Below are 24,708 nucleotides of genomic sequence, written 5' to 3'. Positions count from 1 at the left end.
CCTAATTGGGAAAAAAACGAACAAAAAAAAAACTGGTGTTTTGTTCTTTCTGTTGTGCAAAGCTTCATTACCCTCACTTGCATTTGGCCGGGGCACACTGGGGAGAGAGAAAGTGTCTCCACCGCGGTGACGTGGAGGTGAGGAGAGGAGGTGAGGAGAATCAGATTCCAGGGGTACCGGGGGTAAACATCGCCCCGCTCCCAGCTGAAAACCCATCTTGTTTTTCGAATGGCCTCCGTTCAGACCTCTGGACCACCTGCAGCTCTGCTGATGACAGATTCCCTCCACACTCCAGGCCATCAGTGCCAAAGAGGGACTAATCCTCCTGCTTCTATCCTGCAAGTACAATAGCCCTGTCACTCGTTCGCCTCATTCAGCATACCTTTTGCCACTCGGCCTGTGTGTCAATACGAGGGGAACTGACAGGAGGCGGACAGTAGGTTCCCACGGCGCTCTATTCACGGCTTTCTGCTGGAATCTCTGACCTGTTCTGGCCTGTCTCATGAAACCTGCTCCTCATAATGAAGGGCATTGATCCTTTTTCTCATTCTGCATTCACCTTGACGTCTCGGTTACGGCCCATAGAGCGGCTCCTCTTAATCCAGGAGCGATTCCTTTCCTTTCTTTGGTGAGCAGATATTTCTCCTCTCGACATTGCACCATGTGGTTTTTGGACATTTTCAGTGTTGTTGCCCAGGAAGTGAGCCCGTGTGCCTAATCTGAGGCCGGCTCTAGTAAATGATTTTACAGGGTCAGCTGCTTTCCCCGTGCCCTTACAAGCCGAGGAGATTACAACCAATGCTCTCATTAATGATTCATCCACGGAATTAAAATTCTGGGAGGTTTTATCTTCTTGCAGACTTTGTAAAAGTCTCATCCGACATGTACGGCAGCTCTTCTGAGACCATTTGGTGGAAAACTAAAATAAAATCTTCAATTAATGGAGAGCAAACTCAATTTTAAATGTACATGAAAAAAAGCATTCCCATCCAGTTAGGAGGGGTTTTCATCAGATCCCGGTCTTCCTCCTTGACCCCTTTTGAGGTTTCAACACAGGCCAAGCTGATAGTGGCTGTGGAGACCTTTGTGTTATCAGAGGTAAATAGAAGCTGGAAGCCCAGCTGAGGCGGCGGCTCTGATTTAAAACTCCGCAACCCTGACCTCAGCTGCACAATTTAACCCGAGCCAGCGCAGACTGATGCTCCAGCATGGGAGCGAGAAGCAAGATGGAAAATAATATTGGCAGAGGCACGAAGTGTGGAAATAACTTTTCAGGAGCAGGAACGCGGCCGTCTGAAATGTCTCTTTCGGCACCGCTAACAGGGAGAGAAAAAGAGCTGACGGACAGCTCAGGAGGAACTCAAAACGGTGCTAACGGGGGAATTCTCCGCGGCGTCCAACATGCGACGTGGCCGGCGCACCAAGCCTCTTCATGTATTACGGGCCGGACATGAAGGGAGCTCGCTGCATTGATCTGAGCTCTCCATTAATCATGCACTTAACACACAAGTCTGCCTGGCTTTCATCCTTTCTTCTGCTACCTCATGTCCCCACTTTTATCACTGGAACTACAGGGCTTTTGTCTGTGCAGAAACAAGACATTACTCTCGCTGCAAAAAGGCTCTTTTGAAACCACCGTGTGCATTAAAGCCCGAGAGGCTGGGATACATATTCATAGGCTTTTCAGCAAAGTGGAAAATATTCATGCAGTACAGAGTGACACCAGGTACACTAATCACAATGTGGGGAAATTATATAAACGTGCCGGCTGGAGTCTACCGCCCCCTTGTGATCAAAAAGGGAAAAGAGCCTGTCTGGTATGGTCGAAAGTAAAAGAGCGCCACAGATGAAATGTGTTGATTTTTATTCAAAAGTTACTGTCTCCAGACAAGTACAAATCAGAAAACAGAGTGACTGAAAGAGGATGGGATAATAGACAACAACTCAGAGTGTAGGCAAGAGTGCAGAAAAAAAAAAAAAAAAAAACACAGAAATGGCCAAAAAGAAAAAAGGAAGGAAAAAGAAAGTAAATTTTGTATATATACACATGATCTAATAAGAATTTATACCGATGTAGTGGTAAGTAACAAACAATAAACAGTACTTTTTCCTTAAAAGAATTTTCTTTTTCATTTTTTTTTTTTACTTACATAAAATAATTAGGCAAAAACACATATAGGCTGTTTATCTACTTTTTATCACATTACATCTGACCACCTCATATTTCATGTTCTAAAGAAGCCAATTATCCACCTTTAAACATGACCGATCCTCTGACATGGAAGATTACTGTGAGAAAAGGTGACCCCCACAAGCATGTTTAAGGCTTAAGCATGGAATGACTACAAAAAAAACCTCAGTAGACAAAACATTTTCATTAAAACCTGTGTGTGACAAATATATGTCAAAATCTAAGCTTTGTCTAGCTGCCACAGCGCTGCTGAATATCTCCTCTTCAGTCGTCTGAATGACTACCTTACAGTTTGAACATGTGAAATCTAGAAGTTTCTTTGTGTGTGTGCGTGTATGTGTGTGTGTGTGACAGGACTTTTTTCATGTTTGAGAAAACCTTAAAGCTGAATTTTTCACAAGTCTTTTCATCATAAGCTTTATCCAAACTAATTTACATGTAGGAAAAAAGGTAGAAACCCGAAGACATTATCAAGACGAAAAGAAAAAAAAAAACAAAAAAAAAAAAACGTAAAAATACAAATTTAAAAATCTTCCTTGACGCATGGCTTCACATGCTTTCATTTTTTCCTTTTTTTTTTTCTTTTTTACTTACACATTTCTTAAACTTTGACTGAAGGATTTGAAAAGTTGAAAATAAGGAGGAAAAAAAAATAAATCCAAAAGCACATATATAAAATCAGCACCGATTCATATATACTTTTTTATTTAAAACGCAGAGATACCCATTTCAACATTACGCTGCTGGATTTTAAGAGAGGAGGGAAAAAAAAAACAAAAAAACAAAACGACAAAAAAAAAATAATAAAAAAAATAAAAATAAAAATAAAAATAAAAAATAAAAACAAGTGTGATCTTACTGCTGTCTGTCAGAGCCCACACAGTGGCACTACTGGGAATAAACTCTGCTCGTCTTAAGGAGGGGAGGGGGACGATTTCTAGTACATGATGGTTCAGGAGTGATCCAAATCTCTTGGGGGGGGGGGGGGGGGGTCGAGGACTTACTGCTTAACAGTGTGGAGCGTTCAGTGGACTCTAGCAATCTTCACAGCATAAAGGGATCTGGACTGATTCTACGCGACGTCTCACCATCTTAACCACCAGTGGTTATCGGGGCCGCGAGTCAGGCCCAACAACATGGAGAGGCAAACTCGACAGACAGAGGGAGGGAGGGAGGGGGGAAATAAAAAGAAAGAGAGGGGGAGAGAGAGAGAGAGAGATCACAGAAACAAAGACCTCCATCCACTTGGCTAACACAGTACAAGCAAGCTACTACAGTCCGTTTATAAATTACTACTTCACACCTGGTAACTTACTACAATTGTAAAAAGGGTTAGACATTAAAAAAAAAGGTTTCTTAAGTTAAACACACCAATTCATCCCCGTTTAAAAAAAAAAAATAAAGGGGGGAAAAAAAGCTATTATTGATTTTTTGTCAGACACGTCTCTAATAGGTTTGGAAGTGGCCTGTTTCACTATTTCTGAACAGGAAGAGCTTACCCAAGATTATAAAAGTAAATATTTGAAACAAAGTCCTCTCTGAGCAAGCAACACTGAGTGTGGGTTGTCATTGGTCCACGTGGAGTACAAGCCAGAATGTTGGGTTTTTTTTGTCTCGTTTTTGCTTTTTCTTACAGAAAACACTTCTGTTTTCGCATCTAAAATTCTCTTTAAATACAAAGCGCCTCTTCTGTCGTCGCAGCCTCAAAATCACCCAGATACGAGCTCAAAACATGGACACTCCCAGGACCTGCAGGAAAAAACACAACATCAAACAGTTAGACTTGAAACAAACGGCTTGAATCAATCCGACTGTGAATTTCAGTCAAAAAGTTTGGAATTGAATTGTTTTCTAATTTCATTACATTGAAATGTTTCAACCACTTTTCAGAGTTTGAGGACATTTTGACCACTGGTAAACAGAAAGAAATGAAAACATCTGATCTGATCAGATACTGTAATGTGTAGACGCACCGTCATTGCACAAGATCATAATATAAAAGAAATGAAATGTTCGTTTGTTTACAGTCAATCTAAAACGATATTTCCCCCCCAAAAAAATTATGGGAAAGATTGATTTTTCCAGTACTATTATAATATATTGATGAAGTTCCTTTTCTCAATTTCATTCACGTTTATATATTAAAGAAATAATTCACACATTTCATGGATTATTTGTGCTTCAAACAAAAAAAAAGAACAGCTCACATCAGAGAAAGCATTTATGACATTTTGTTTACACGGCCTGGATGTACGAAATCAGACGAAAAATTCAAACACAAACACAAAAACTGTAATAAATGCTGCAATACTTTAATATCCCAGTGCCCTGGACACAGCTGACTTTGTTTGCAGTTCTAAAAAATAACATTTAAATAACCCCACAGAATATTTTAACATTGTAGGAGGAGGAACTCCAAATGTTGAAGTTGATTTGAGGCCGTCCTGTTCGGTGTGGCGGCTCCAGTTATGTGCTGTTCCTATGCTTTTATGTTATATATATATATAATACAAGCAATAATGAATGAAAAAACAACAAGGAACAAGATGCTAAATATTTCACAACGAGGAAAAGTACTTTGTGCTACTTTGTGTGATCCAAACTATTCAAAGTGGATGCGAGGCATTCACACGGAGCTCTGTCTGATTCTAGAGCGGCCCCTGGAGCAGATCCCCGAGGCCGCCTGAGGTTGTGACATGCTGTAACGAGGAACTTAAATTAAGTGTTTGCATGAGCAGAAACAGATGCTCAGTAGCCAAAAAATAAAGCTGCACTCGTCTCAAGGTCGGATGAACTTGTCTTAATATTTAGCATGACATCTTAAAACCAGTGACCCACGTAACTCCATTACTACTTGGACCCAATTTGTTGGGCTTGTTTGCTGCATTCACATCTCCTGTCACTTCATGTTAAGCAAACCGTTTTTTTTCTTCTTCTTTTCTTTGTAGCTTCGTGTAAAATACTATTCTGAGAATAAGCTGAAAGCATAAAACTGAGTAAAGTACAGACGGCGCTTACCGATTCATCCATGATCGAAGCGGGGTCGAAGTAGTCTGGCTTGAGTTCAGACCGCTCACGACGGTTCTTGGAGGGCGGCTGGAAGTGAAACACAACATGTTTAGAGGACAGACTCTGCTTCTTCTCTTCGGATGCGTCTTTGTTTGTAGACAACAGATAGTCTGGAAGGTCATCTCCAACAAAAAAAGATACAACACAAACAATAGTGACGTGTAATTTTACTTATCCTTTATGAAGTCACTAGGAGTCATTAAGAATAGTATTACAATATTGTGGATTTCATTCGACTTAATCTTGTAAAAGTGTCGAGTCGTCAGAAAATCTGCAATCAATGATTGCTTCTGCCCCCCCCCATCGAGATAACTTCAACTTTCAATATGTGGAAAAAGGATTCAGTATCAGTGCGTTTGGGGTGGTCATGGAAACGTCATGTTACAAATGTTAGACGGTGGTGATTAGATGGCCGTATGACTGAAGTCCCACAGGGCCACTTTGACGACGAGATGAGCTCCGTTTCCCTGCTTTAGGGTCGTTTCTGAATCCTCTGCCCATCGTGAATGGGCCGACAAGTATGCATGTGAAATCCCGAACAAAAGGGTTAAAAATAACGTGCGCAGATATTTGGATCGTTCGACTGGAAGGACTTCAGAAAAGTAGGGCGGTCGTTTCAATTCCCTGCTCGATTGGATGTGACATCCTGAGCCCGTCTGGTGGAGTCCAGCCCCGGCACCCAAAGCAGACGTTCGCCTTGAATCAAATTCAGCCGTGGCTTTAGTCATCGTGCAAAGCTCTGTGGTGTTGGTGTAAACGCTCAAATAGATTTGTCATGTCGCACCAACAGCTGCAAGAATCTGTCAGCAGAAAAACATGATTCATTTTTTTTTCCAAGACAAAGGAAACTATTGTAGCTTCTTCACCGTGGCAACAATATTTTCTTAAGATTTTGTTTTTCCTTTCAACGAGGAAATTTCCTTGACAGGCAGCTGCAAGATAAAACTCCATTTACAAGAAAATCTGGCTACTGGCTGTTGGTTCCCCACGGATTTCAACACAAAACTGTAAACGAAATGAAGTCAAATCAGGAAGCATTTGGTCTCAGTCATGGCAGCGTTACTTTGGTTCGTTAGGCTGTAATCAAAATCTTACTGATGAATAAAACTGAGAGACAAGAGTTTAATCTGGAAGCTATTGGGCTGTAAAACAAAACGACGACAGTATTATGTGAAGGATGCTCAGTGACGATGCCTCTGAGACCCCTAAAACATTTCAACAGCGGTCTTTAACTTTCCCTTTAGCACAAATAAATGGTACATAATACCTGCTTTCACTTTTATTGCAATTCATGAATGGAGGGTTTGATAAATACAGAGGCAGAGCTGGATTTATTTCTTTGATCTAATTGTAGGAGATTTCAACACGAGGAGTAAAACCAGCAATGTCACTGCTCGGAGGGAAAAATCAAAGAGAACACTGCAGATAATAATAAGAATGTAACTAATACATTTGGCATGGATAAAGTAACACGATAAATCTTTCACAGCAGCTTCTTCTGAGTTTGACCTAATACCTTCCAACAGTGCCTCAGAATATCGCATTGAGGAATGAGTAAGGAGATCGTCAAAGACAAGCGACGTAAAATGATAAAAATCAGTCAGTGGTACTGGTGTTGGGCCTAATATCTTTGTTCTGATCTGGTTATCAAAAATCACAAGAGTTATGAAGAAAATCAGGAGGAGGGGCTTTAAAGGCTCCATGAAGCAGTGTAACATTGAAAATGGAAGCAATGGCTTAAAAGAAAAACTGCCTTGTTTCACTGCGGTGCACCACACACTTCGTTAGAAATCTTGGATTGAGTTAAGCACAAGACTATAGACCAGAGTGACGAGCCCTGCTAAAACCTGACGTGCTTCTGCCTCCCATAGACGCAATTCCACTGCAGGAACTTCTCTAAATACAAGGGAGCGTTGACGGACCCGGGCTCTATATTTAGTTCCAGGGTACTTTCTTGAGTATCTGGTCGAGGGGTGAGACCATAAAAAGGTTGAGAAACTTTAGGGTCTGGATTTGCAGGGCAGAACATATTGACCAAATGAGGACTCGAGCATTTCCAGCATGGAAGCAGCAGAAGATGAAACTCCTCCATGTTTACAAGCACTACACTTCCCGGGATTGGAAGAGTCGTGCATTCACATTCCTTTTCCTGACGTCATCAACCTGTCCCAGAGACGTCAGGCAACATCTAATTCTCACTAAAGTTCACTGCTCCCCATGTCGACATGAACACATGGAAAAGCAGGGGTGAACGCGTATTAATTAATTTCTAGTTTGGTATTTATCAAATGGGACTTGGGTCAAATTAGTATTTTTTTTTGCATTAAAGAATGATAATGGTTGATGAACTTGTTTCTTACCAGATCAATGTCCATGGTGTCGAAGTCCATGCCCTCATTGAGGTCATCCATACGCCCCTCAGAAGACATCATCACATCTTCCACAATGGGCTCCTCATCTTCCTCCATGAGCCCGGTGCCGCGTCGACTTCTAAACAGACCGGGACAGCGTCAATCACATTGGGACCGTAATGAGATTTTGCTCTTCTGGGCGTGCGGACCGTGCGCGAGTCTTACATCGCGTGCTGCAGATTGTTCCTGAGCTTGGCGTAGTTCATGGCTCTTTCTTGCTGCTGGCGCGCCTCTTCCTGCTGTCGCTGAGCCAGCATCCACGTCACCTGGGAACTGAAGGCAAACGCACAGGAGCACATCAATTAGCCACGTGTTTTCTGCTGTTTTCAATGGAAATACCATGTGGATGTCAGAAACGACTATGTTGCACGCTGGCCCAGCGCCTGTGAAAAGTCAGGGTAGATAAATAAACTAGTCAGTCATTGTCCCTATAGAGCCAACACTTGGCAGGCTGTTAAATACGAGCGTTTTACTACCGCTTGCCCTCGAAATTAACAGCATGCAAATGGGAAATTACACTGAACGCTCTCCTAATGTATTTTGGCTCATTCCAGTCGGATCCCATTCTCTCAGAACAAGCGATCAGCTGAACTGAATGATGGTGCTGGACGCCAGCCTAGATATATTTATAAAGTTTTAGGCGATGCAGCATCGGGATGCTCTGAAATAAGAGATAATTATTTTAAAGTTAATGGCCATTAAAGAGTTTTAGAACTGCTGGGTCAAAGAATAGAAAGAGAGGCAGAAAACATATTAATCTAATATTTAACTGGGGAGTACTATGAAGTCATTTCAGATGGTGATTTGTTGCCACTGCGGTTGCTTGGCAAAGCTGATATTCTGTATTTTGAAGAGGAAGCAGCAGGCACTGGGGCTCCTGTTGTACCCAGTCCACCTTGAACGAGGCCGTCATCAAGGTGAACAGTGACTCACAGCCAAATAGCAAGCAATAAGTTCCCATACAATAAAATACAATAAACAACCTTACTCATGTTCCCTTGAAGCATTTAGTTTAATAATCATGGTTTGAAGCTGACTGTATCTGTTTAAAAAAAAAAAAAAAAAAAATCTATTATGTGCTCATGAAGAGGCTCAGCATATTCAGATAATTGTTTTTCCTATCGTCGTTTCCATGGACACGCAGCAAGCTGCGGTGGCAGGCTGAAGTTCAGCCATCACCAACTGAGGCGAGAAGGACAAAGTTTCCACTGAAAAGGACCGAGGCTGGAGTGGCAGAGGCTTGCTCTAAAAATCGAAACGGGCTTTCTGAATGTGGAAAAATAAAATATCAATATGTAATCCTCTATTCATACGGATGCTTTGCTATCCAGAGAAGGAAACATTTACATTCAGGAGAGATGTTCTCAAAAACTTTGGATTATGGTGATAAATGAGTATAAAGAGTAAGTTCTGCTCCGTCACGCTGTCAAACCGGGGGATACTGAACTGTGGCCTCTTTTAATGAGCACGATGCTGAACTGTGAAGTGCCTGAAACGGATGGGGAATGTGGGACGAAGGCATGCGTACTTGTAATCCATGGGTGTCTGGTGGTGCTGCGGCGTCTGTTGATGGTGCTGTGGGTGTTGGTGGGGCTGCTGCTGGTCGTGAGGGAGGGGGTACACCCCCATGAAGCTGTCATCGCGGGCCCTCTTCGGGTCTCGCATGGTAGTGGAGGTGAGGTGGGGGGACGGCATCATGACGGGGGTCTGCATGCTCTGCTGCCATACCTCGCTGCTGCTGCTGCTCTCCTCTGGAAGAGAAAAAGACAAAGTGTTCAAGCTCAGGTTAGTGATTCACTCCCACGACGCTACAGCCAATCATCAGTTTTAAATTAAAGACTGAGCACATGAAGCAGAAAATCTCATCTGGTTTAGATGTGTCACGTTATTTTCGAAGACTTTTTATTTTGTGACGCTGACGAGAAGTTCTGACTCCACTCAGGAGTGGAATGGTCAGCTACAAAAGAGAACGGGTTGTTTTGCATTCATTTTCGACAAATAACATGATTTGATCACATCTGCTGCACAAACAAAGGGGACTTAAATGAATGTGAAAACACTTTTTGTACAGTAATGTCCTTTGTCATGTAGGGCAGCTCAGCAACTGAAACATGCCTGAGCTGATCCAGGTGACGGAGTCGGCTCACGACGAGGTGCAGTGAACTGGTTCTTTACATTTCACTCAGGGGTTTTACATGACCAGGATCAGACGGAGATGTTTTGAAAACATTCCAAGTCTGCAAGTCATTTTCAGGGACTCAGAATGCTGTTGTTACGTAAACAGACAGCCAAAACAAAAGTTTAGAGTTTCCACTGGAAAACGTTGTGTCAACACAGCCGCGGTGTTTTGAACGGTCTCTGACTTTGTTGGAGTGTCTAAACATGTGGGGGCAGAACAATCTACACAAATGCCGGATATATATAGAACAATAAATAAGCAAGAAAAACACAACATACGGTGGTTCTCTCGACAATTAGTAGCTACTAGAATGAAACTGTGCTGTGTTTGTTTTTTGTTGAAACCTGAACCACTACCGAGCAACGTTTAGGTTTAAAGTATAGTTATTCTGTTTCAGGTGCACGTGCAGTTAGGATGTCAGCTTCAAGCGCTTCAAAAACAACTCGTCACCACTTCTTGAACGCAGCACATGCTGCCAACGTAATTCATTTCACTTCATTCAACTTAACATATTATGCCAGATAAATACAAACTAACTGAAATACACTGCGTATTCAAACCAAAGCAATTTCTTTCAACATTTTAACCTCTTCTATAGGAAGTTTTTAATGCATTTTGGTATAGAAGCTAATTAAATTAAAAGAGATCATAGCCTGTAGAAGCCTTTATATAATTGTAGTGAAATGCTGAAAAAAGAATGTGAAAGACATTAAATTGAATTAGTTTTGCTCATTGCAGTTGCGCACGAAGTAAAGTGATTAAATTCACAGGCTTTGGGAGTTTAGATGCTGTTATAACAGGAATTATGGGTGAAAGGTATAAAACGCCCACTGCTTTTGCTGACATATTTACTGTCATGAACATTACTGCAGCTCAGACCAACTGTGGCTACAATACGACCAGACTGTTTCTCATTAGAAAATGCATAGTAGTTTTTTCCCCTTCTTTTTAAATCTCTGATGATTAGACTCAGCAGGGAGTCCATTTAAGCCCAGAGGCCTGCCAGCAGCTTGCAACACACCGGGAAAGCATTTGTTTTTTGGTTTTTTTTGTCTAGTTTATCTTTTTGGGTTTTTTTTAACCAAAGTTTGAGGCATGAAGTGAGAACTTTGCATGATTTTGTTCCGTCATGCCAAAAGATAAACGTTTGGACGGTACACTCACAGAATTGTGAAATCCAAAAGCAGGACAAATCTATAATCTCAACAAAAAGGGAGTCGAACATTTGTTGTTAATGTAGAAACGGTGACACAGAAAACCAAACATTGATGTTTTTAGTAAGATCCCTTATGCAAAGTAAGATTTAAGAGACTGCGCGATTTGCTGAGGAGTGGTTTGACTCTTTCCCACCATCTGCTGTTTAATCTCCACTTCCATCAGCTCGGCTGGCTGAGCCATGCTGGTACCAACGCATCTGGGTTAATCTGGGCTCCAACCTTGCTTTTGTAACATCCTGTCATACTGAATGTGGTTTATGAGAAGAAAAAATAAAATAGATACCTCAAGGTGTTTTGACTCGGAACCAAATAAGGACCAAGAACATTTATGTTTTCTATCTTTTAAAGCTTAATCACAAATCAATTTTTTTTCTGAGGTTAAAAAAAATAAAACAAAAAAAAGTAAAAGCCATTAATGCCACTGTTAATAAAATATGAGGGAAGAGGTTTGACTCATTCCCGAGTGTGCACTACCTTCTGGCAGCTTCCTCTTGGCTGCCGAGGTTCCCGCTGTAGCAGCAGGAGGCTTAGCCTTCTTAGAGCGAATGGAAGAGCCTCTGCTGGAGTAGCCGCTCATCACAGACATGGTATCGTCGTCACCGCCGGCCTGCAGGGAGTTCCTGTAGGAGATGAGGGGGAGCCAGCAGTCCTCCCGCTGCAGGGCCATCTGGAACGTCATGAAGCGCTCCAGGTACATGTGCCTGAGGGAGGCGGGAGGTCATGTCGACAAGATGAATAAACCCGTGCAGGCAGAGGACAAACTTCATGCATGAAACCAGGTGCACATTCCAACTGAGGCAGAAAAACGAGCCCCTCACGCATCAGAAGCACCAGTTGCACCAGTTGTCACAAACACCTGTTGCGCTGTGCCACTGAAGCCTCTGAGCCGAGAGAAAGAGAGAACTTACACAGTCCTCTTGTCTTGTCTCATGAGCTTGGAGGAGAATTCGCTGAGGATGTCCAGGAAGGCGAGGTTGAGTGGAGGGCCTCCTTCTCCCTGCGGACTCGGGTCTTTAAACGCAAACTCAATACCATCCCTAAAACAGACAAAGGTACAAAAAAAAAAAAAAAAGTGTGAGCAAAGGAACTGCTTCAACAACTACAAACATAAACAGGTGCATGTTTAAGAAAAATAAATACATAAATAGAAATCTAGTCATTTCTACTGAAAACTTTCAAACATTTAAAATTACGCCAATTATGGCCACCGGTTAAAAAATAAATAAAAACCGCTGATCTTATGAATTATTCCAATATTTTGAGATACTGTTTTCTGATTCTCATGACAAAGGTTCAAATAACTGGCTCAAAAAAAAAAAAACATTAAGAATTTCTTCAGCTTGTATATAATGAAGCTGAAACTTGAATCTGTTAGAATTTAAATCAAATTATTGGCAAAATAAACTTTTCCTCACTGTTCCCAATTTTTTGAGAGGTGCCTATATTTTACAAGCATGGCTGACACTGTTTAGTTTTTGATTCCAACTTTTCACAGGCTTTAAGATGCTGACGAACTTTCTTTCTGCATCTGACTGACTTTTTCCTTTTCTAAAAACATAAAAATTGTAAGAAAATGTTTAAAATTACATCAGCCTGCTGCCCGTCAGAAATCCACTGAATCCCACCCCCACTCCCCAAAGTTTTGACAACTCCAGACAAGATCATTTTTTATGTAGACACAGGAAAAGTTTCAGGTTTCTACAGCTAATTTCTTATGGAGCCTTATGAAGTAGAATTGGCTTCCAACACAGCAGCTGTAGGGCCACAAATCAAACTCGCACGCCACGTTTTAAACAAAGACTTAGATCAACTTAGAGGAAATGAATCAGAATAAAAAAAAAACCTTTGTGGATCATATTGATCCAATTCGAAGAGGCTGTTGAGTTAGAAATAATGTTGGAAACGGGATTAAACCATTCAGGATCTGTGAGTCCTGAAGAGACAAGTCCCAAGCAGCTTTGTTTTCTAACGTAGTCGTCATGTTTAAAGCACAGATGTGGACACATCTGGAGTCTCTGTTCCTCTAAAGTCACACGGTACCTCTCTGGGATAAAGTGACATCATGTTTACGGTTAAAGCTTTTTAAGGCTTTATAAGTACTACAAGCAGAATTAAAAGCTTATCGACCTGTGTTTCATCAATTGTTAGCTGCACACTCACCAGAACCTTTGACCAAGTTATGTCACACAGGTTGGATGATACTTGTTAATTTTCTAAAAAAAGCTGGACAATATACATTTTTAACAGACAAAGCTTAGGCTTTATAGTGGTGATAGCTTTAAAACCCTTGTGAGAGCCTTGTGCTTTAAAAGATTGAATTTTCATTTGCAGAGATACATTATTTATAGGCAAAGATGTATCTAAACCAGTGAGAAGTTACCAAGAACTATGTAATGATGCAGCAGGAGAAACGATTTCAAAGTTCACACTTTGTTACTTAGGAGTACAAAGAACACCCTGTGCAGTATTTCAGAGGGATGCACAAGTTACATGCACTTACTAAGTAACAGAGCTGGTTTATACTAATGTTGCTTCACTCTATTTGAGGAGCTCGCCGTTTCTTTTCCATGTTTTTCCACACTGCTTTCAGACCATGGGAATAGGCTAAACTGAAACATTTCAGCACTTAAGCCCTCCAAGGCCCAGAAGAAAAATAACACAGCAAAAGGAGACACAGTATTCATGGAGTAATCTGTCCAACATGACAGTTCCCAGATATCCTGCCAAAAATCTATGAAGGGTAACACAAACCGCCACAGGCTGAATAACGCCTTACTTGTGCAGCATCGCTATGGCATCTCTGGTTTTGACTTGGTCGAGACCAAAGGTTAGCGAGAACCGGCGGGCCAGCTCTTTGATTCCACAGAACGCCGAGGAGGAGCGGTCGAAGCCGTGGCCCAGTTCAGACAGCATCTCGTTGAACAGCTAGCACAGAGAGAAACGCAAATTAGACCAACAATCTAAACACGCGATTAAATAGTTGATTAATTTGGAAGTCAATAAAAGATAATGAGTGCAGACTGACCTGCTGCAGACTGAGGATGAGTGTCTTGGCACATTGAATCTTGTCAATTTGCCGGGTCTTACTCATCGTTTCTTTGATTATGTCTCCATAGTCGTTGTAATACTGCAAAACAAATACAAATCAAAATGTGTTCTCAGAAACAAGACTATGTACTGCCCTTCTGGCATGTGTAATTGCAATGCAATAAAATAATGTGCTACTTAATCATATATATGGGCACGAACTAAAATATGCAACATCGCAACTTTTTCCAACTCAAACAATAAACAACATAAATAAATTAAATGCCTTAATGAAGTGGAAAATTGATCAACAACATGCATGTTTCACTTTATGTCATCTTGAAACGTTTCTAAAGAGAATAAAACCGTCACTAAATATGGTAAACATCACACCTTGGAAACTTAAGTTATAGTGTCATATGATATGTTATTTACAAAATATGACCTGAGATTGAACACACTACAATAATGGAGGGTATATTTATTATAGACATAACGTCACTTGCACTAGAGGTGTTTCGGACATTTCAACAAATATGGCGTCACTACAGATTTTGATATTGTTCAAACCATGAGTCTGGACAAATCTGATAAAAGTGAAAAACAATCTCAGTGTTTAATGCTATTTAATTATGTGATCTTTGACATACACTGATGTTTGTCTGCAGAAATCTTAAAGAACAAGTTACAAAACTCAAGTAATTTCACTGATTCGGTGTTCATGCTTCTCCTGCCCACATCCCTCCAATACAAAATGAATGGCTTTACGGCACCATTGTCGTCATTTTAAACATCAAATATGTAACCTACCCTCATATACTGTTTGAAAATGTCAGCCCCAGTCTTCATTTCTACCACACAGTAGATGATGAGTTTACAATAGGCCGCAAGAAGGTTTCTCCTCTTGTGGAGAGCTTCAATCTTCACTGCCTCGTCATCCTGTTGACCATCTGGAATCACATAAACACAAAATATCATGTGGAACCATTTCATTTTCCCCCAGAGCAGATGCGCTACAGAAGGCTGCTTGCGTCATATACCTGTGCTATTTGTGTCGTCGTCCTGGTCTATAAAGACGTGGTTGAGGATAAAGGAGAGCAGTTCGGACTGGAGCGAGTCCTCTGGGGAGTAGACCAGCGGCTCCAGGTGTTCCCTGCCTCCGGACACCATCTGGTGGCTGAAGATGAGCAGGAGATCACAAAGGATGGTGAACGCCTGTGGGGAAAGAGTGAAGACGAACACGTTAGGATTTGATCAGGATTATCACTACACTGAGTGAGATGGTTTTTGTTATATTGTTTTGTATTTACAGTTTAATGTATATAATATGCCTGGATAATATTATTAGCTCCAGCTTTTCCCTGAAAAAGGGAAACAAAAAAAAATCACTTATCTGCCCCTGGTTCCATTGACACATATCACAAGATAAAACCTTTTTGGACTCCACACCAACCACTGCCCTTTTACTAATAAAGAAAATATCGCTGAGATTTTATATCAGGAGCCTTAACAAATGCAATCGTAGCCACATTGAGCCTTTAACAAAGAACTGAAGTCAGCTTAGAGAAATGTAATCTAATAATTTTTTTGTGAATTATATAAATCTCGTTAGAAGCTGTCACATCAGATTCAATTAATTTAAAACATCCAAAAATGTCAATGTCTTTTGATTTAAACAAGACAATGGAATCTCCACCCCCTTGGTTTGTAAAGTAAACATAAGTTGAGTTGTTTAGTTTACAACATATTCTGGATATTTCAAGTGTGTCTGTCGTCAAACGGTTAGTTTGTTTCAATTAACTGGCCGAAGCACTCGGTCATATTGGAACAATGTGGCACGTCACCTTCAGGGTGAAAGCCATTGCAATGCTTCAAAAAAAAACAAAAAAAAAACAATAAGAAAGCAGAAAGGACTATTGGTTTAAAAGTACAAAATGTTGAACTTTATGTCGACAGCCATTATATTAATTTAACCAGCATTGACGCAACGGTTCATATTTTCTGTGTTTCCTTCCTGCGTCACCTGCTCTTTGACGGCTGTGTTGACATTGGTGAGGTAGCGCTGACACATCATACAGAATGCCCGCATCTGCTTCCTCAGGGTCACCAGATCATCCTGATTAAAAAGAGAAACGTGCTTTTAAAGTATCCTGCTCAGACCTTTCCAGTATGAATAAACGAGTGAAGGGCTCTCACCTTTCTGGAGCTACCTTCTGATGATTTGGCCAGATGCCACAAGATCACATAATGGGTACATTGCAGTGAATGGATGACTATCTGTGTACCAGGGAGACGCAAGGACAGTATTAAAAAAAGATGTCCAGAAGAGGCTTGCTTTTGGAAATTTGTGATTGAATTTTTTTAAATGACCTGCTCAGGCATGTCTCCATTCTCAATGCCGGTGTTGAGCAGCTTGAAATTGCTTGTGAAGAGATCCCACCCCGACAGGTCGTGTGCACTGCGACGGAGTCCGATAAAGCATGGTTAGGGTCAGACGCGGCACAATACGATACGGATTAAAGAAACGGGTACGTGTCAGGAAACCACTTCATACTTGTGAAACGCTGTGATCCTTTTTAGAGTCGACAAAACCTGATAAGCATCATCTTCATCAGCATCTTCACCCTGAGGAGACAAACGATGCAACTGTGATTTAATGGATACTATTCACATCGGTTCAAGACTAAATTCTAACAATGACTTCAATTGAGAGTTAACAGATTTGACAGACAGTATTGATTTCATGCATTTGGGAGCAGTTTTCTTTGTTTGGTGGCATGGCATTGGCATTTTTATAAAGGGATGTCAACATAAATGAATAAATTGTGTTTCAGGAAAGAGACTGAGTTTAGTTTATATTAGGGTTGCAGAAACGAATCGATTAAATTAGACTATTAAAGGTGTTGGCAACGAATTTCATTATCTATTCGTTGTGCCACGCGATTTATGTGCCACTTACCATGTTGCGGAGCCATTTACTTTAGAGCTTTATCAATGAGTGAAATAAAGTTGGGGGAAAAAGAAGAAGCAGCAAACGGAGCGACAACCTGCCTGACGAGGACAGCGGACAGGTTTTCCCGGCAAATAAATACAATGGTTCACAAAAAAGCTACTGATTAAAAAGAATCTTTGTGTCCCCCACCTCTTGTAAAAAGTCCTCTAGTAGCCTGTTGAACTTGTCCACCAGCTCATCCAACAGCTGAGAGCGAGCGATGTCCACCCTGTTAAAGATTGTGAACTCCTCATTGCAGAGGGCATGGTAGGTCTTGGAGCAGGACTCCAAAACCTCAGTGTCTGTGTGCTTCTCCACGATTTCTCTGATCTGACGCAGCAGGGACTCCAGGTGCTGGGAGAGACAAAGAGCCAGAAGTTCAAATTATGCCAGATAATTGTGCTTTGGAAGTTGATTAACACTGGAACAAAAGTAATCATTTCCATACCTTCTCTAGACGTCCTGTGGTATAGATCTCCAGATCAAAGAACTGAGGCAACTGCAACAAATTCGTCACCTTATCTGCATCCACAGCGTACTGTACAAAAGACAAATAACATCATATCTTATTTATGAGGAAACCCTTTTGGGACAGTGATGCATGGCACACAAGAGCACACAGCTGAAGTAACAAACCTTGGCCAGTAGAGGGGGCAGTGCCACAGCGAACAGCTCAGTCATTCTGGTTCTATCATCCAGCTGAGTCTTTTTCTCTTTAGCTGTCATCACCTGTTCACAAACACAAGCAACTTAATTAAATGTCAACACAAACAGCTCACATGCAGACATGTCAACCTCCACTTGTGTTTTTAATTCCCCACTGAAAAGATCCTTCAGTTTCAATTTCCAAATATTTTGTCTCGCACCAACAGATTTGGCGCATCAGTGAAGCAATGAGGAACAGCTGTTTCCATCCATTCATTCATTGTCAGTTGGGTTGGTTGAGAGAGATTCGGGCTGATCAGCAGTCCATAACAAGGTCAAATAATTCAAAGGATGTACTGGTGGTATGTGGTATTTGACTTGCCTCCTGGCTTTTAGACTTGAGAGAAAATATAACAACACTTTTTTAAAATGCCCAAGAAGAAAATCTATGTGGTTTTTAAATAGACTTCAGAAAATTGTCCAACTTTAAGGTAACGGTGGTTGAAAACTCCCAGTTACACAAACCCCCAAGCAAGTATCTTGTACTACTGGACAGAAGCAAACAGATCTATGATGTAGTATTTAGAACGTCTGATGTTATACATTCATTTCATTTACGATGGGACTCGAGACTGTGTGAGTGCCACAGTTTAGCATTGAGCCGCTGCCTTAACTTGAGCCAGTACAATTTAGGATGTCAAGATGTCACTTAAGTCCAGATGTACTTCCAGCTGCTCAGAAACCAGATGATTGTAACTTTTTGTTATTGTGCATTTCTTTTGCGCATGAATAAAATTATGCTGCAATGCTCATCGAACTCTAACTTTACAGCAAAGGAACTGTATGGCAACTGTTGCATTGTCACCAACAACTTGGTTAATGAAAATGAATGTTGCATTAATCAGAATACTTAATATTTCCCACACTCTTTGCCCATTGGCTGCTACTTTTTGTTTGCTCTCAATGAGCATTGTGGAGTAACTAACAATGAGTAAATTAAAGAACTAAAAATAATAATAAACACTAAAATCTGAGGAACAGTTGGCACTGGCCTGTTCATTCATGGTGAAAATGATGCAATTGAGATTGATCATTTGGCCCAAAGAATGTCACGAGGGCTGGTTGATATGTGGAATATACTCAGTGTATCGCAGCATGTATTCTGTGTGATACAGACAATTACTATATTGTGAATATTCAAATTTCACACTGTGGCTTTTAGCTGCGGACATTAAATTGCCGGCTGCAGTCGGCCAGCTCCCAGGAGACAAAACGAGCGCAGATTCAGACATCCCGTACACTTGCAAGAGCTACATCATACACCTTAGCATAGCAGAGTTCAAGTGGGTAGCTAAATGTGTGAAGAAGAAAAAAACTAAACATGGAAGAAGATGACTCAATTCCAAAGGGAGTTTGGATTCAAGAAGGAACATGTTGAACAAACAGTGTTGTACAAAATATGTCGCAGTAGCGTCGCCACAAAAGTTAGCACCACAACAAATTTAGATCACCATTTAAAAAACCACCCAACAGAAAATGAAGTGTCTGACACTAAACAAGTCGAAACAGCCGATGTTGACATATTTGAGCCTGGCGTCTTCTCTTTCCAGACCAATACCATACGACAATAATAGTCCAAAACTTTCATCAACACATTGGATCCAAGATATAATCTGCCTGATCGCAAATATTTTGCAGAGAAAGCTCTAACTGCATTGTTTATTCAAGTGAGAGAAGAAGGAAAAAAACTACAATTTCATGAATGTGCCGTTTAATAAATACTGTTTTGGCAAGATTCACTTTGTTGTGATTTACCCCTTATTGCATCCAATGTATTATGAACAAGAATGTTTTAATTTAGACATAATCGTCATCCCTCTCTCTGTTACAAGCAAAATTTGTTAAAGCTACAAACAAAGAATTCTATAATAAACAGCCATTTTAAAATGTGACTGTCAAAAATCCAACGTATTTCTCGAAAAAACATCAATATATATCTTATGTATGTTGATATATATTTTCATGTACTTGGATTTATAATATTATTAATATTGATTAGGTGGGCCTACGTTTCTGCTCAGCTGCTTGTTGTTCGTGTGTTTAGAAAACTCAAAACTAAATGAATATATTTTAATTTTTTTTTTTAAAAGACACTTGCTCAAGTTCAAAGTATATGCAAGATGTCTGAAAATGTTTTTTTACCTACAGGCAAGTGAATAACAATGGCCAGTATAATGTCTATTGACTTTAAATAACTAAATTAAAATGTTTTGATGTGTTCAAAAATGGCATGTTCTGTATAATTCACATCAGTGTTACAAACAGCAGAGCTCAGAAACAAAGCAGCAAAGGGTGAAAAACAACTAAAACCACTGGCTTTCCTACACCGGTGTCAGCTTTTGAAGAAAACATTAGAAGAGGTAGTAGAGGGCAATTCCTCCAACTCAATAGGGTGTGCTTCTACTGACCCGCATTCAAAGTTTGATGTAATCAATCTTGAAACAAATGGTCATAACAAAAAAAACCCAGGACAAAAAGGCAGTTAGAAAAACACAAAGTGTTACAAATGACACTATGAGGAGCTGTGTGTATCACAAAACAGCAGACGAGAGTCGGTATGTTCTGAGTTCGGGGGTGCAGGGACGAGCGGCAATATTATGTTCACACATAGCTGCATTGATATGACTAACATGAGTCACGGTGCCAAGTGAGAACGAGTCGCTTCTCATACGACATGACCACGAGGATAGAAAACCTGGGGCACCCCAAACAAGCACACAGGGATTGTTCACTATGCAGCTTTCAGTCTGTTTCCAAGTGAAAAATGCTGCCGATTGATTCAAGGTCTACTTAGGTCTTACGATAGCGCTTACAAAAAGCCTCTACATGAACCTACGACAGGATGTGACTGGCTTTAGAAGCACTGGGTCTTTGGAGTAAGGTGTGAGCATAGGAGGAATTGAGGTTGATGCTTTAATTTATATTTTATGAGTCATCTGCATGAAACAAACGATAAGCGTATCTACACCCCAATGACGTGAAAATGATCTCACATCTGTCCCACATGCTTTCTGTTCTCATCGTTTTCACAGTAAGCTACGCTCAAATTGAATTCCCATTTAAAATGTGCACACTGTCCAGGTAATTCCCTTTTGTGAGCAGTCAGAAACAACGTGTTTGCCACAGAAATATATCACGTCCAAAAAAATCCAAACTATCCTGTTTATGAAATCTGATTGTCTATTAAAACGGCTTGTCTTACCCTCTTTCCTGTTCCTCTTCCAACAGGTGGGTGGCATTCAGCAGCCTGGCGCACAGTGCACAGCATGATTTCAATCAAGGCCGTCTCTTGTCTATCTGTAAGAGCTGCGAAGAAAACACAAACAAATGGCAATCAGTGTAATTCATCCCATCCATGCACTGAACTGCGAGATGGAGAGGTTTGTGGAGGAAAGCAGAGGCGTACCTTCTTCTCCTGGCAATGGGTCATCTAGCAGTAAGCTGATCATACACTCCCAATCTTTCAGTAGCTCAGCACCACATTCCCAGAGGGAGTCCACGAGGTACGCTGCATGCTCGTGAAGCTAACAAAACAAATATCCACACGGGGGGGGGGGGGGGTGAAGGTGCTGTTTTTGTATTTGCTTTTACAAATGACGGGGAAAAATGTGGTCTTAATAAACAGAATTTAAAAAAAGATAATGATGATGATGCACCTCACTCTCCAGGAAGAAAAAAACAGTGGTCTTGATGAGGTTGGCAATCGGACTTTGTCTGCCTCTTCTTTTGGGGGCACCTTCCTCTTCTGGTTCCCGCTGGCTGAACAATCTTTAACGAGAGACATCAGTTAGTGATCACTGAAAACACTCAAACCCTTCTTAAATAAATCAATAATCTGACTTACTTCTTATAGAGGAACTCTCCTGCTGCAATAGCAACCGGCCGGTGTGCCGAGTACACCAAGTGGTACACACTCTCACAGTCCTCGGGGGTCAACACCTCATCTGTACTACTGTAGAGACAAAGAGAGAAATCTGCTGTAGAGATGCTACACACGCAAAGGATATATTACATAAAACAGGAACGTGACCAGTGTGTTTGAAATAACATGTTGTAAAAAAACAGACTTAAATATCAGTGTTTTCCCTCTCTATAAAGGCGGGAGAGATTGAGTGTAGTGTTGAAAAAGATGAATGAACTACAGAACAAGAAGGTAACCTTAAATATGGTTGTGATCTGGGAACAAATGGGACAGGATGCAAAAAATAAGTTGGACCTTCAAGGAGGAGCAGGGCATCTCCATCCTAATACAACAGTGACAAAAACACTTAATAAGAAACAGCTACTTACTTCAAGACCAGAGTGAGAAGTTTGATTGCTTGTACTGCAACATCGTACTCTTTGTCGAGAGTCATTGAGACAATACGATCCTGAGCAGAGGGAGAGAGGAGTGTCAGAAAGCCATTAGAATTACAAAACTTTCCTGAGCAGAAACAAATGCTGACATCGTAAGCCAAGAGTGTGTTGCATGTTTCAGGCTGAGCAAAGGAACTGTTGCAGCCGTTTTCCAGCAGGTGGCGCTAACCTTGAAGCGACTTGTGAAGAGCTCCAGTCTTGCATTGAGTTCTCTATTGTAATAGAGGCCCTGCAGAGCTGTCAGACACTTCAGACGTACCTCGCCTTGCTGTGGGAAAGCAGACATTTGTACATTATGAGCAATCACACCTTTTATTCTTTGACTATAAACCACAAAAAATAAAGAAAATAAAAAAAGGATTTCATTTTGGAAAACATTTCTCATGAAAATCTCAACGTATGTTTGAAATTGACAAGTTATAACTCATTTTTACAAAGACGACTAAACATCAGAAATTAACATGTGAATAATGTGTTTTTTGTTGTTTATCCATTCAATCCGTCTATGGACAGCAGAACTGAAATTGTATGAGGCTGCATTACGTTTACAACGTAATGAGGGACAGCAGTCTCTTACAAACACATTTATACTTTCATTTTTTCAGTTCTACTTGTGTTTAAAGTTTCTCTATCAGAATCAACAGGAAAATTTAAAAATTTAGCAGCCAGTTTTAGTTGTTGATGTACGTCACGGAAACGCCGAAGTATCCCAAAGCAAGATTCCGTTTGTACATTCGCTCTCACGAGATCTCATTCACACTGAAAAACCAATTAACCATCAGTTTCACAACATTTAAGACTTTTTTCAAGCCTTGAATACTCTCTTTGAGAAAGTCTGGCTTTTTGGGGGGGCTAAATCGGCCAGATGTTCGCTGAAGCTGCTGCAACGCCATCGTTAATATTCCACAAACTCATGCGGCAGGTTTCCAAAGGTCAGTGAGCAACTGAAACTGTTTTTGATGGCTACAAATTTGGTTTTGTTTGTAAACATACCGACCTTGGTGTGATTGATTTAGGCGACCGAGGGTTGGAAAAGGTCTCGTTTTCGTGTATTGCTATATTCTCTGTGCAGAAGTGATACTTTTTAATGTATTGTATAGTTCAAAGATTTATTTTCTGGTAGACTAACTTTAACATACGCACAAATAACTAGAAATTATGTAACAGTGGAAAATAAACATTTAAGTTGTCTAGTCAATGAATTTCAACAAAACTGCATAGTGATGAGAGCATCCATTGTCATCAGTGTCAGAGAGCTCGGGATGTTATTGCAAATCATTTGAGGCTTTATGAAGAAAGTAAACATTAGTATGTCCCACCTTGTCGTGCATCGTCCACCCCACATACTTCAGATAGCTGTCGTTGAGGAAGGCATCGCTGTACAGTTTCATCCACACGCCAATCTCTTCTATACAGATCGCCCTGATTTCTGCTATCGAGTCACTGTAAAAAAAAAAATCACATTGTTTTAAAAGTTTAGTCACAACAATCACTACTATACAACCCGAGTTTACTGAGGGGAGATGATCACTACATAAAGCCGTACCGATATCGATGAACAAACACTCCTTTGAATATTGCATTCATCATGTTCTCGATCTCATCCTGATTTTCTTGAAGCTGAAAACAAACAGCAGAAGGGGAAAAAAACACACATATGAAGACAATTGACTGATTAAAAATGCAGTTTAACTGACATGACTGCCACAGTGAGAGTTGACAAGGAGATACCGGTATTATAAAAAGACTTGTGTGACAGCCAAGCGTACCACCATGTGGCAGTGTGGCTGCACACTGAACGAACAGATGGATGCCCGGTGGGTCCTAGAGTTATATAACCCAATATACTGACAATGCCAGCTGAAAAACACTTGGAACTGTCGGTGCAACACTGACGGAGCTCCTGCAGTTAAGAAAACTAACATATGGGCAGAGTCACTCTGAATTGATTGGTTATAAAAAGAACAAGAATCTTGATGAACAGAAACTGCTCTATGCACTGTGGAGTAGAAGAGAAACAAGTGGTTCCCTCCCGCTGGGCTCTTATCAAAGTCCTACCTCCAGCAGCGGAGAAAGACCACTTAGCAGCAACATTATTACTGGTTAAAGCCATCGTGTTCCACAACTGTGCACAAACAAGGCTTTTCAAATGATACAAACTTCTGCAAAAGTGTTTTACTCACACGATAAGAGCTGGCTGAAAGCTGCATGTTTCTTTTCTATCAACTTCTTTAGCCGTGCCAGTTTATTTTACAATGCCCACATCACATTAAGGCAAGACAATATGAAATAAAATGTCAATGTTTCCTGATTTAAGAGCAAACTCAATCTAAAGTGGACATGTTGCACACTATCAGGGTGCTGCAACATTCTCTCTCAAGGAAGTTTGGCCATTTACATTAAAAACACAAAAAAGAAGGTAATTCCTTCTGTATTGGTGTAGAAAATTATTACATTTGGATTATTTTCTCACATCCTTACCATTTTCTGTAACAACATAAATGTGGCACCAGCCAACCACGTGTTTGTATAAACAGTGAGCTGCTAATAACCAACAAATG

General features: G+C 40.7%; 1 protein-coding gene across 2 annotated transcripts in view; it reads right to left on the bottom strand.

Annotated features, from left to right (window-relative positions):
- Positions 1-1,847: 1,847 nt before the first annotated feature.
- stag2b (STAG2 cohesin complex component b) overlaps positions 1,848-24,708 on the bottom strand; it is a 28,184-nt gene continuing 5,323 nt past the window's right edge. For both annotated transcript variants that reach the window (XM_080502108.1, XM_080502109.1), the window contains exons 9-34: positions 23,694-23,767; positions 23,467-23,590; positions 22,317-22,415; positions 22,082-22,161; positions 21,636-21,743; positions 21,448-21,559; positions 21,198-21,315; positions 20,994-21,097; positions 17,723-17,815; positions 17,535-17,624; positions 17,237-17,440; positions 16,649-16,719; positions 16,465-16,552; positions 16,291-16,371; positions 16,118-16,210; positions 15,135-15,309; positions 14,905-15,044; positions 14,093-14,194; positions 13,844-13,992; positions 11,976-12,104; positions 11,542-11,768; positions 9,200-9,422; positions 7,837-7,944; positions 7,621-7,750; positions 5,210-5,287; positions 1,848-3,940 (exon numbers count right to left, since the gene is read on the bottom strand). In XM_080502108.1, coding sequence (XP_080358234.1) covers positions 3,917-3,940; positions 5,210-5,287; positions 7,621-7,750; positions 7,837-7,944; positions 9,200-9,422; positions 11,542-11,768; positions 11,976-12,104; positions 13,844-13,992; positions 14,093-14,194; positions 14,905-15,044; positions 15,135-15,309; positions 16,118-16,210; positions 16,291-16,371; positions 16,465-16,552; positions 16,649-16,719; positions 17,237-17,440; positions 17,535-17,624; positions 17,723-17,815; positions 20,994-21,097; positions 21,198-21,315; positions 21,448-21,559; positions 21,636-21,743; positions 22,082-22,161; positions 22,317-22,415; positions 23,467-23,590; positions 23,694-23,767 — 3,024 coding nt within the window. In that variant the 3' untranslated portion in view covers positions 1,848-3,916. The remainder of the gene's footprint in view (positions 3,941-5,209; positions 5,288-7,620; positions 7,751-7,836; positions 7,945-9,199; positions 9,423-11,541; positions 11,769-11,975; positions 12,105-13,843; positions 13,993-14,092; positions 14,195-14,904; positions 15,045-15,134; positions 15,310-16,117; positions 16,211-16,290; positions 16,372-16,464; positions 16,553-16,648; positions 16,720-17,236; positions 17,441-17,534; positions 17,625-17,722; positions 17,816-20,993; positions 21,098-21,197; positions 21,316-21,447; positions 21,560-21,635; positions 21,744-22,081; positions 22,162-22,316; positions 22,416-23,466; positions 23,591-23,693; positions 23,768-24,708) is intronic.

Source organism: Blennius ocellaris, assembly GCF_963422515.1.
Source record: "Blennius ocellaris genome assembly, chromosome: 9".
NCBI lineage: Eukaryota > Metazoa > Chordata > Actinopteri > Blenniiformes > Blenniidae > Blennius > Blennius ocellaris.
This window is presented reverse-complemented; position numbering and strand designations above follow the sequence as displayed.